Here is a 12500-nt window from a genome sequence, read left to right as displayed (position 1 = left end):
CTGTGTATTCTTTTTTTAAATGTATGTATTATTAGTAATGTACGTAGAGATACTGGCTAAAGTTGCAGTCAAATTGCAGTGCTGTTTGTGTGTAGCTGTGTGTGTGTGTTGTGCTGAGCTTTTGTAATTTGTGTGAGCGCACGCATGCGTGCATGTGTCCTGAGTGAGTCCTGACCCAGCTGGGAAACCATTAGGGTTTCATTTCCAAACAGTCAGGACATAAAGCACATGCTTTTCCACTCTGAGTTGTGGTTTGGTTTATGTATATGTGGTTCTCTCTCTCTCTCTCTCTCTCTCTCTCTCTCTCTCTCTCTCTCTCTCTCTCTCTCTCTCTGAGTGAGAGTATGTGTGCATGTTTGTGTGTGTGTGTGAGTGTGTGTGTGTGTGTGTGTGTGTGTGTGTGTGTGTGTGAGTGTGTGTGTGTGTGTGTGTGTGTGTGTGTGTGCGCGCGCTTGTGTCTTTGTGTGTGTGTAAGATCTGGGTGTGATAGAAGCCTCTGTGACATGTCAATATACTGTATTTACTGTACGAATACGGTGGTGGTGTTTGAGTAACCATTCAAGTGTAAGAAACATCCCGCACACTGTCTATTTCACCAGCAAATAACTTAAATGCAATATATTGGTCATCCAACCTCCTTCAGGCGAAAGAACCTTACCTGAAGATAATAGGATGACATAAAAGTTGTGCTAGCCTTTGTAAGGATGGACCCGTCAGTCTTAAGCCTTAGGTTATAACACAGGCTTTGTGCAAAGCAGTTAAAGTTACTTGCTTGTGGCCTTACACGTGAATGACAGCCTCACTGGGATAATATTCTCACCTGTTCAACTACAGGTGTGCATAAGCACCTTGACCCCGTTAAGACACGCTCTTATAACATTTCTGTTACCAGAATGGCAATGACCAAATCTTAGTGCATTACTAAAGGCCTTGTGTTATGCCATATTAATGCAGTGCTATAGTAACTATCTTTTCAATGTCTATTACAGCACTCCACTGGTGGAAAGGCGTGCATTATGGGGCTACTTAAACGGTGTGCGGTGAGCGTACCTGGAGCCGTCGGGCAGCTTCCTGTCGAAAGAGGTGCTTCGTGGGATAGCGGAGGAGGACTGCTGTGCGTGCTGCAGCATCTGCTGGCACTGCATGGCGCGCTCGGGCCCCTGGGTGGGCGAGCCACGCGGCAGCGGCTGGTTGGCCGGCGTGGGCACGCGGTGCCAGGTGGTGTTGCGCTTGAAGGGCGTCTTGTACTCGCAGGGCGTGCCCTCGCTGTCCAGCTTATACTCCACCATGGGAATGCGGTACAGCTCCGAACAGCCCCTGAGGAGGAGGAGGAGGAGGAGGAGTAGGAGGAGGGGGGGAGGAGAGGAGAGGAGGAGGAGGAGGAGAGAGAGGAGGAGGAGAGAGAGGAAAGGGAGGATGGGGAGGAAAGGAGAGGAACAGGAGAGGAGAGGAGAGGGGGAAGAGGAGGAAGAGTGGAGGAGGAGGAGAAAGAGGAGAGGAGAGGAGAGGGAGGTGGGGAGGGGGAGAGGTGGAGAAGAAGAGAATGGGGAAGAGAAGAAGAGGAGGAGGAGAAGTGTGATAGAGAGAGAAAGAGATGGAGAAATAGCAGGAGAGAAGAATATGTGAAAGAATATGTGAAGAAGGAATAAGTGGGGGAGGAGGAGAAGTGATGAAGAAGTGATAAAGGAGTGAAAGAGAGAGAAAGAGATAGACAATAGGTGGGAGAGGTGAAGGACAAAGAACAAGAAAAGGAAGTGGAGGACGCAGAATGTAAAGTAGAGAAAAAAAGCGGAATGATACAGAGGCAGGATAATGAGAGAAAAGAATAGGAGAGAAAGAATGGAGTGGACAACGAGGAGAGGGGAAAAGAGAGACAGAGCGAGGGAAAGAGAGAGAGAGAAAGAAAGGGAAAAGAAAACAGAGATTATTAAAACAAACAAACAAACGAAACAATGGACATAACAAAGGCATGTAGTAGACAAGATCCCAGCAATTGGAGTGAAAAATGTTGCACTCGAAAAGAAAACATAAATTGGTGGAATACAACCACATGGCCCTAGGAAAAAAGGAGGAAATATATGAGTGATTCTCTAATTCGCCTACACTTTTAAGTCCGTGGATTTTATTTGGCAATTCCACTAACTATTAACTGCATCCAATGATGTTTTGGACATTAGAAAACATTTATCTTTCATATAATACAGAAAGTGTAGACATAGCATTATTTCCCTCAGCAAGAATGAATATTTAATACTGGTTTTGGGCGTTTTCATGCCGTCCTGTTTTCCAAATGTAAGATTCAGTCTTCATATTAGCATGTAAAGAAACTTGTTTTGCCCAAGACGATTGCAAATGTTGATTCACAGTAATCATCACAATATGACAAAACTGTCAGAAAGACCACTGTCCTTTCCATTATACATGAAATTTGCCATTTTGTGTGTGTCCACGAAAACTGTGTTAACCGTGTCACGGTCTGAAACCGCCTCCATAAATCAGTAATGGTTTGGTCTTAGGCCATACGAATAACATCACGTGATGTCATAACCTCTTTGGCAGGATACGGGAAGACTTTTTGGTAAATTTTGAGCTCCAACCTTCCATAATTTAATCCATTCTTTTTCATGTTCTCATAGCGGGAAAATTGCCTGTCAACAGTGTTATCAACATATTCATAAGAATCTGAATTAGAAATCACATGTAGAAAAACACAGATAAAGCATACAGATACATGAATTGATTAAGGTGTTGTGGTGGAACTTCTGAGGTCCTCAGTTAGCACACCATAAAAATGGCTGAAATGTCAACGGTGTTACCGTCAATGGTGTTACAATTAAGTATGACAGTCAGGGTTGCCAGATGAGGCTGATGATTTCCAGCCCAAAAAATGATCAAAATCCGCCCTAAAAACCCGCCAAATTCTATTGATTTATATGGCAGTGGGAAGGTTTTTCTGATAGATGCCATTTTTACCCGCACACGGCCATCCTAAGCAGCCCAATTGGGCGGGAACCAGCCCAATCTGGCAACACTGGTGACAGTTGAGGAGGAGTATGTTTTTGCCCATTTATATCCATATTGACAGACAAACAAACAAAATAATTAGTGTTCTAGGGAGATGGGTTTGTCTGCTCTGTTTTTTTCTCCTATAAAAGTGCCGACTTGTTCCCCTGCACTGTTGACCGTAACACAGTTGAGTTACACCGTTGACTGTTTTGAAAGTGTTTTTGCGCTATTGATCCCTTATGTGTTGGAAGAATCCTAGGAACATACACTAGGGATTATCTCTGGAGAAGGAAGTCTTGTGTAAGGAGGGTGACTATATTCAAATCAGACGTTACAGGGATTTATGATGAAAAATGTGTCAGTCTGTATCACAGTGACTCATAAAATCCTACTTATGAAGCTCAACAATCACATTTTCTATATCAGTTGCACAGATTAATGACAACATTACTGCTAAGGGACATAAGCACTTTCAAACATATATTGTTTCAACTCTGTAGTATTTTTATATATGTTTGAAATGACATAGTATTTGTCCATAACACTGTTGACAAAATAATTAAGCAAATGTTCGCTTTCATTAGAGTATTTATCAAATGATTTAAGATTAAGCTTTGCAATTAGTTTGTTTGGAAACTTAAATATATACACTATGTAAACATCTTGGTCATTTAGTTGAAAAAAAAATACTGATAAATGGGAGCTTGCGTAAATTCTACCAGGGAGACTCGAATTTCTCGGCTGTCAAACTTACTAGGCTAACCATCCAATCTCCCTTTTGACAGATCATACATGCGTCATCATTGCCCAGGGTCGTCAACCAATCACAACGCGAGATTTGGGAATCCCCGTTACGCATCACTCATGCATCGTTCCCTCTCAGCCAATGGATCGCATTCACGTTTGTTTAAAAATCAGTCACTCATTCTGTTCTCTGCTTTCCAGTTAAGCCGACTTTGAAGTGGCTGTCCGGCGTTTTCGTTATCAAACATTCTGTTTATTTTCTACCTGGTTACTTGATAACTCCTCACCTTGCCGTTGCTGGGATGGGATTTCCAACCGCTCAAACGCGTGGCACGCAATCGGTGCTTTTTAATAGCCTAATCATTTTCTCGCAAGGCTTCAATCAATTTGTTTGGCACGCCGCTCCCTGATTTCTGTGGATTTGCTTTTGAACTAGCCTGCCTGTGGATGGATTTCCCCGAACTGGTGTAATTCGTGAGTAACCTGGCGGCTTTCCCTTCACTTGTCCTGCGGACCCAGGGAACGTTTATCTCAGCGAATGACTATTTTTGCGGGGAAGTTGTTGTCCAGGCAAGTCGCCTCTTATGCCTCATACTCGGCTTGTTGCACTGTCTCGGATATCAGTCTCGCCTGCCGCTGGTTGACTGATGGCCTACGTTTCGTTTGCGGTCACTTGGGAGAATTCCATGAACTGGTTAGAGTGACTTTTGGAACATTTGCTGGGGAAGGGCGGATTCGAAGTAACTGGGCCCGCGGTGCTCTCTCGTTGCGCCTCGCGCACTTAGCCAGCTTATCTGCTCAGCACATTTGTTTTTTCGGAGGCGTTATGGGTACTGCGAGTCACAATTTACTTGGTCCTCGTCGGCCTCATCTGCTGCGGATGGACTGGTGATTCGCTTGCCAATATTATAGAGCATTTATGAACCGGTCGATGTGGCTTTTTTGGAACGTTTGCTGGGGATACAGATTTAAATGGGCTACTTATATATCGAAGCGCCTCGCCCGCATGCATAACCCGACATTACCTTCTGTGTTGTTTCGTGCTACTGCCTGTCACGACACCGGACGGAGGACATTGCAGAGCCTTGCACTCGTTCTTAATTGTCTTGATTACAAACGTATACTTCCTATGTTCCGGAGCGATGTTGCAAGGACCTCAGCCTACGGGCCGTAGCACCGCCTACAGTTTTTCATTCACGTGGATTCCGGTCGTGCGTTCATCAGTTTGCACCTGCCTATTTTCAATGTTCCGTTCAGTAGCCTATGCCCACAACACGAGCCTATTTTACGTTTTCGTTTGCATGGACTGGCCCATGTGGCGGTCTCGTTGACTTTTAAGAGTTATATCTTCGGTTCGTAGGCCTAGACTGCTGGATCGCACATTAAGCTTATGCGCGCTTGCCAATCATCACCTCATGTCATCGCACTGCCTGCAGTTTGTATTGATAAGTGTACCTTGCTTCCTCACTCCCGCTTCAAGTCATTCAGGGCTGGATTAAGTTAAAGGGACACTGTGAGATTTTTAGTTGTTTATTTCCAGACTTCATGCTGCCAGTTCACTAATTACCTTTTTCATGAATACTTACCCCACCATCAAATTCCAAGTATTCCTTATGACTGAAAAAAAATTGCACTTTTCTTACATGTAAGGGGGGATCTTCTCCATGGTCCACCATTTTTGAATTTACCAAATAGCAATTTTTAGCACCAAAAAATGACTTTACTTGGACCATACTAGAAAATATTGTTTATTACATGGTAAATGTTCATGTAAAGACCAAATTTGGCAATAGGCAGCTCAGTTCCAACGAGCAGCATAGTTGCTGTTCTTTTTTTTTTGACCATTTCCTGCACAGTGTACCTTTAAAGATCACGCGGGGCTTTCGGCCTGCGCCCAGTCGCATCGAGGGATATTGTAGCCGGTTGCAATGCCTTGTCTATTTCGAGTTATTCTGATCACAATGGGCTACATATACACCGTCCAAATTTAAGTAAATAAATGAGTGATATCCGTGGGAAGTACATCGATGATGACCGTTAATAATCATACTTAAATTATACATGAAACTCTGCCCATGGAGTCCTGTCAGGGTTCTGATCCCATTGGTAGCCATCTATGGGCTAACCCTCTCACTCTGTACACCACTCGTGCCCTTAGGCTTCATTGGAATCGTCAGGGCGCTCGGACTGTGATGTGTCGTATTGTGTTTGTTTTCTCATATCTGGTGATGGTGGTCTCTGCTGCTTTCCCGTACACTTTCACATACACGTGCGCCTGCCGCTCCACGTAGGGCATACGCTACGTCATGCACTGGGCATCGGCCCCAACGTCGGACTGGGCATCGGCCCCAACGTCGGACTGGGCATCGGCCCCAACGTCGGACTGGGCTCTGGCCCCAACGATGGACTGGGCTCTGGCCCCAAAGATGGACTGGGCTCTGGCCCCAACGATGGACTGGGCTCTGGCCCCGACGACGGACTGGGCTCTGGCCCCGACGACGGACTGGGCTCTGGCCCCGACGATGGACTGGGCTCTGGCCCCGACGACGGACTGGGCATCGGCCCCGACACTGGACTGGGCATCGGCCCCAACGTCATCCTGGGCCGGCGACTCTACATCACCCTGGGCCGGCGACTCTACATCACCCTGGGCCGGCGACTCTACATCACCCTGGGCCGGCGACTCTACATCACCCTGGGCCGGCGACTCTACATCACCCTGGGCCGGCGACTCAACATCACCCTGGGCCGGCGACTCAACATCACCCTGGGCCGGCGCCTCAGGGCTCGTGCATCAACGACACACCTCAGCATTGCCCTGGGCTGTCGCACCTCAACACCACGGCTCAACATCACAACTCGGCATCACAATGGGCCATCGCCTCAGCATCGCACTGGGCTGTCGCCCCAACTTTAACGCCAGTCACCTGGTTGTATCGGTATCCTCATCCATCCTGCATGACAAACTTATCGCAGCTACCCACTGGTAGCGAGTAGGAGTTTATGTCTATTTTGATATGCCGTTTTTGTTCTGGTGCCGTTATTCAGTGATGTTTCAGCTTTCTGCTCTGTCCCTCTCAGGTCTCGATAACCGGCTCTCCAACTCTCCTCTGTTGTAAGCTCGCACTTTCTGCATTCTCCTGACTAAGGTGCCATCCTTTTTTATCGCTAGTCTAATCATGCAGTTACCGCAAGTTGTCTCTCTCAACCAACCAGGGTATCCGCCCCACTGCCTGTGTCAATGCCTGCTTTGCACAAGCATTCACCGCGCCACACCGCGTAGGTGTTAATCATAACTGACATGGTGTTATTATTTCTTGGTCGAGATGTTTTCTTGGCGTTTCATTCATTGTTCGTTTCAGCTACAAGCTCTGCTTTCTCCCTCTCTTAGGTCATGATTACCAGTTGTCTGCCGATTCTCCTCTGTTCTAACCTGACCTTTCTACTATCCTGGCCGAGGAGCTTGTCTTTTAATGTTAGCCACTCATGCTTTGTCTAAAGCTGTCTCTCTCACCACTCTGGGCAGACGCCCGCATAGTGCAGGCTTTCAAGGCAATGGGCCGCTGGTCGTCCGACGCATGTGCGTCTTGCATTCGGCTCATTCCTCGCTTTGTCATCTGGCTCAGTGTACTGTTTCTGTTCTGTTAACTCTGTTTCGTTCTTCTCATTCCTCGCCCAAGAGGTAAATGCACCTCTTGGATTCGTTCAGAATCGCCGTGGCCACCACGGCCGCCAAGCGGGGTCTGTCCCCTACTGCGATCAAGGCGCTGGGCCGTTGGTCGTCTGGCGCATACGCTTCCTGCATTTGCCTCACTCCTCATCACGTCGTTGAAGCATGCTATATCTGGTCTGTAACTTTATGTTTTCTATTCTCATTTCTGGTGACGGTGGTATTTTGCCGCACCGGCGGCATTCACTCTATCTCTTGGGGGGCTATCGCTCCGGTCACCCGGTCATGTCTGTATTCTATCCTTCTCTCATCTATCAGATTGATTTTATAGTGGTATGTAAGCCTGTTATCTCTATATTTTGTAACATTGAACCAGCCTGGCTAGTTGCCATGGTGTTGTTTATCCATGATGTCAACTATCATACCATATATTCATTCATCCATCCATTCATTTACTCATTCATCACCATGTTCTACTCTCTCTCCTAGGTCACGATTCCGGCTCTCTACCTACTGTCATAATCTAAGTTTTCAGCGCTCTCCTGACCAAGGTGCATCTACCAATCAAATCATAACGCTCTGCTGTCTCTCTGCTCTCAGCGCATCCGCGCCATGTCTTCTCGCATAGCCTAAGGTACCGACATTATCATCACCATCATCACATGCTTCATGCCTCCGCTAGACCACCGCCCATAAGCTTAAGCCTCAGAACATCCCTATCATTTATAATCTCATTTAATCTATCATCACTTGTCTTCCAACCTATCACCTATCACTTATCTCCTATCATCATCATCATCATTATCGTCATCATTATCATCATTGTCATCATTATCATCATCATTATCATCATCATTGTCATCATTATCATCATTGTCATCATCATCATCATTGTCATCATTATCATCATTATCATCATCATTATCATCATCATCATTGTCATCATCGTCATCGTCATTATCATTATTATCATCATCATCATTATCATCATCATTATTATCATCATCATCATCGTTATCATCATCACCCATCATCCTTCATCTTCCGTCTATCATCAACCAATCATCTAACTAACTTTTCATGTCTTTCAGATGGTGTCTCCTTGTAAGCGGTAGGTGAGTTCACTTCTAATCTCTATTTTGGGGCAGGCTACGCCCGCCTCCATCTCCGCTGGAGGATATGCTGTCCTACCCCGGAGTTCAACGCGAAGACGGGAACCTTCGCCAAACAGATTCATGCATTTTGTGTCAAGTGTAATTGTTCGCCAAACGGATTCATGCATTTTTGTATCATGTCTATTGTTCAATAAATGTTAATAACGTTCATTTGCCTCTCGAGTCTTCATGGTAGAAATGGGAGCTTGCGTAAATTCTACCAGGGAGACTCGAATTTCTCGGCTGTCAAACTTACTAGGCTAACCATCCAATCTCCCTTTTGACAGATCATACATGCGGCATCATTGCCCAGGGTCGTCAACCAATCACAACGCGAGATTCGGGAATTCCCCGTTACGCATCACTCATGCATCGTTCCCTCTCAGCCAATGGATCACATTCACGTTTGTTTAAAAACCACTCATTCTGTTCTCTGCTTTCCAGTTAAGCCGACTTTGAAGCCACCACCACCCCTCCGTCCACCGTCACCAGTGGTTCCCGTCTGTTAGGGGGCAGGCTACGCCCGCCTCCATCTCCGCTGGAGGATATGCTGTCCTACCCCGGAGTTCAACGCGAAGACGGGAACCTTCGCCAAACAGATTCATGCATTTTGTGTCAAGTGTAATTGTTCGCCAAACGGATTCATGCATTTTTGTATCATGTCTATTGTTCAATAAATGTTAATAACGTTCATTTGCCTCTCGAGTCTTCATGGTAGAAATACTTTGACATTTTGCTTTTGCCAAAAGCGTAGGGAAATCGTAGAATCACCACGCACTGATGAAGGCTTGTTAGCCGAAACGCGTTTGCTTTTTGGACATGGTGGTAATATAAATAAATAATGAGACGCAGTTTGTGAGTGCGGATTTCTTCTTCCTTAAATCGTAGAATCACTCATAAGCAGACAGACGTGAATGACCTTATGAGGTCAATTTTGCATCTGCGCTTGCGGATTGGGCGTCTTTTGCTTCTGTGTGTGTGCGCGTGAGAGAGAGAGAGAGAAAGAGAGAGAGAGAGAGAGAGAGAGAGAGAGAGAGAGAGAGAGAGAGAGAGAGAGAGAGAGAGAGAGAGAGAGAGGGAGGGAGAAGGAGAGACAGACACAAAGGGAGAGTGCGAGTGTGAGTATGTGTTGTTTCATAGAGATAGTGTGTATGTGTGCATGCTTGTGTGTGCGCATGCATGCGTGTGTGTGAGTATGTGAGTATGTGTGTGAGCATGTCTGTGAGTGTGTGAAATGTGTGTGCATATGGTGTCACACACAACAGAGGGATCCTTTTTGCAATATGGCGTATTACCATAACTGAACCCAGGGGCAATTCCCCGCAATTACAACAAACCAACCGGGAGGCCCAAAACGCCTCCATAGAGACCCAGTCCACCTCCCCGGCAGGTAGAAATCCCTTCCTCAGCACAATACACCTGAAATTGGCCCTCATGTTCATTATCAGCTGTTATTCCTGACAGCCCCACCCCCCCACACCCACCAACAGATCTTGCTTATTGCTGACCTTGTGTGTGTGTGTGTGTGTGTGTGTGTGTGTGTGTGTGTGTGTGTGTGTGTGTGTGTGTGTGTGTGTGTGTGTGTGTGTGTGTGTGTGTGTTGCTGAAACGATGATGAAGAGGCCGGAAATCTAAACAGCACCCTCGGCTGCCTCTAAATTACCCCATCAGAGCGGCACGGTGCTGCGGAGCACACAGGGACACGGAAACAACAACAACACACACGGCGCGGCGGCCATTAGAGATGTTTCACTGGGCGTCCATGAGGCGAAACGATAGCAGCCTATAAAAATAAATACGAGCGCAGCAATCGCGGCGGCTACATCATGTCTTTTGGATCTAATGCTGAGGAAGTGGAGTTGAACTGAGGAGATGAAGCCTCTCTCTCTCTCGGGGTAAAGAGGTGTGTGTGTGTGTGTGTGCGTGTGTGTGTGTGTGTGTGTGTGTGTGTGTGTGTGTGTGCGTGTTAGTGTGTACGCTTGCCTATGTCCCCCCCCCAAAAAAAGCGTGTCTGTGTGTGGTATGTGTACAAACTCACAAGTGCACACGTGTGTGTTGTAATGAAATGGAAGAGCAAAGCGAGAGACAGAGAGAGAGAGAGACAGGGACCGAAATGGAGAGACAGAGACAGAGATAGAGACATAGAGAGAGAGAGAGAGAGAGAGAGAGAGAGAGAGAGAGAGAGAGAGAGGTCTGTTGGCCTGCTGCTTCTGCTAGTGTGTACATGGGGGAGGTAATAAAACAGCTGTAAACACACACACTCTATGCCCCAGTGGAACCCCAAATATCACAGACATGCAAACACAGACACACACGTGCTCGCACGCACGCATGCACTCACGCACGTGCACGTGCACGCGCACACACACACACACCGTAGCCCATCCGAATCCCAAATATCACACATGCAAACCCAGAACCCCCCCCCCCCCCCCCACCACACACACACACACAGACACAAAGTGTACGCATGAATGCACTCATGCACGTGCGCGCACACACACACACACACACACACACACACACACACACACACACACACACACGCACGCACATACACAGTCTGTGCACCGGCGTAGCTCTGAAATATTCAAACGCACTTGCAGCCTCCGGCCTCAGAGGAACCCCAAATATCTGCTTAAGCGTCACTTGAGCCGGTGATGGGTTCCCCTGCACAGAGCAGATGGGGGAACACACACACACATATGCACATGCGCACACACACAGACATACACACGAGCGTGCGCACACACACACACACACACACACACACACACACACACACATACACACACACACTCACACTCACACACACACACACACACACACACACACACACACACACACACACACACACACACACGCACACACACACACACGCAGGCAGGCAGGCAGGCAGGCACACTGTCAGACCCTCAGGCCTACCCACCAGCACTCAAGCCATTACATGCAACATTAACTTTCTTTCTGCAAAGGGGGTGGGGGGCCGAGCAGAAGGAGAGAGAGAGAGAGAGAGAGAGAGAGAGAGAGAGAGAGAGAGAGAGAGAGAGAGAGAGAGAGGGAGAGAGAGGGAGAGGGAGAGAGTGAGCGCTATAGAATGACTGAGAGAACAAAGAGATACTAATAGAAACACACATGAAAAGACAAAGAGCAAGAATAGCAGAAAGAGTTAAAACGGTAAACCGATGATAGAAGGAACAATAAAGACACAGAGACAGAGAGAGTGAAAGAGAATGCCAGGATCAATGGGGTGCTGTGGGGTGGGGTGGAGGGGTGGGTCAGTGTGTGGTTTGAGGTTAAACAGCCTCAGAGCATAGTTGGTCTTTCCCATTTCCACCTGACGTGCAGCAGAAGCTGAATGACTGGCCCCCTGACCGCCCATCAAAACACAATTCCTCCAAGCCGCTTCCCACCACCCCAAAACCAGCCCTCAGCCCTCAGTTCCCATCCCCCTGGGGGTCTGCCAGGGCACAGCTCCACTGGAGGAGGTGGTTGCGGTGGAGGAGAGGTTGGAGGCAGTGGTGGGCTGGCGGAGTGATGGTGGGATAGGGAGGGTTGGGTGGGGGTGTTGCGGTGTGTTTTGTTTGTGTGTGGAGGTGCTTTGAGTGAGGGTGACAGGGGTGAGGCAAATGATGGTGGTGTGGGGGTGGTGGGGGGTGAGAGTACTGAACTAGTTGGAGAGTTGTGTTAAGGAGTGCGGAGGCAGGGGGGGGGGTGTATGTGCCAAGGCTTTTGAAGAATGAGGTGACCTGCCTTTACATAAAAGGACTAGTGGTGCTTGTGTGTGTGTGTGTGTGTGTGTGTGTGTGTGTGTGTGTGTGTGTGTGTGTGTGTGTGTGTGTGTGTGTGTGTGTGTGTGTGTGTGTGTGTGTGTGTGTGTGTGTGTAGTGAGTGAATCTGGCAAGGCTTCAGAGAGAAGTGACCTG

At 47.4% G+C, this 12500-nt stretch overlaps 1 protein-coding gene and 1 long non-coding RNA gene across 2 annotated transcripts in view; one reads left to right on the top strand and one right to left on the bottom strand.

Annotated features, from left to right (window-relative positions):
* Window positions 1–12500, bottom strand: part of LOC134441327 (signal-induced proliferation-associated 1-like protein 2) — a 202163-nt gene that overhangs the window by 56287 nt on the left and 133376 nt on the right. The window contains exon 13 of the mRNA XM_063191596.1: window positions 1051–1317. Within this exon, the coding sequence (XP_063047666.1) occupies window positions 1051–1317 (267 nt within the window). The remainder of the gene's footprint in view (window positions 1–1050; window positions 1318–12500) is intronic.
* On the top strand, window positions 7496–8862 carry LOC134441328 (uncharacterized). Its single transcript, XR_010033140.1, has 3 exons — window positions 7496–7597; window positions 7910–8054; window positions 8512–8862. It is a non-coding gene; the product is annotated as an uncharacterized LOC134441328 (long non-coding RNA).

Source organism: Engraulis encrasicolus, chromosome 24 (assembly GCF_034702125.1).
Source record: "Engraulis encrasicolus isolate BLACKSEA-1 chromosome 24, IST_EnEncr_1.0, whole genome shotgun sequence".
NCBI lineage: Eukaryota > Metazoa > Chordata > Actinopteri > Clupeiformes > Engraulidae > Engraulis > Engraulis encrasicolus.
The sequence above is the reverse complement of the archived record's forward strand: the minus strand, read 5'-3'. Positions and strand labels throughout refer to the sequence as shown.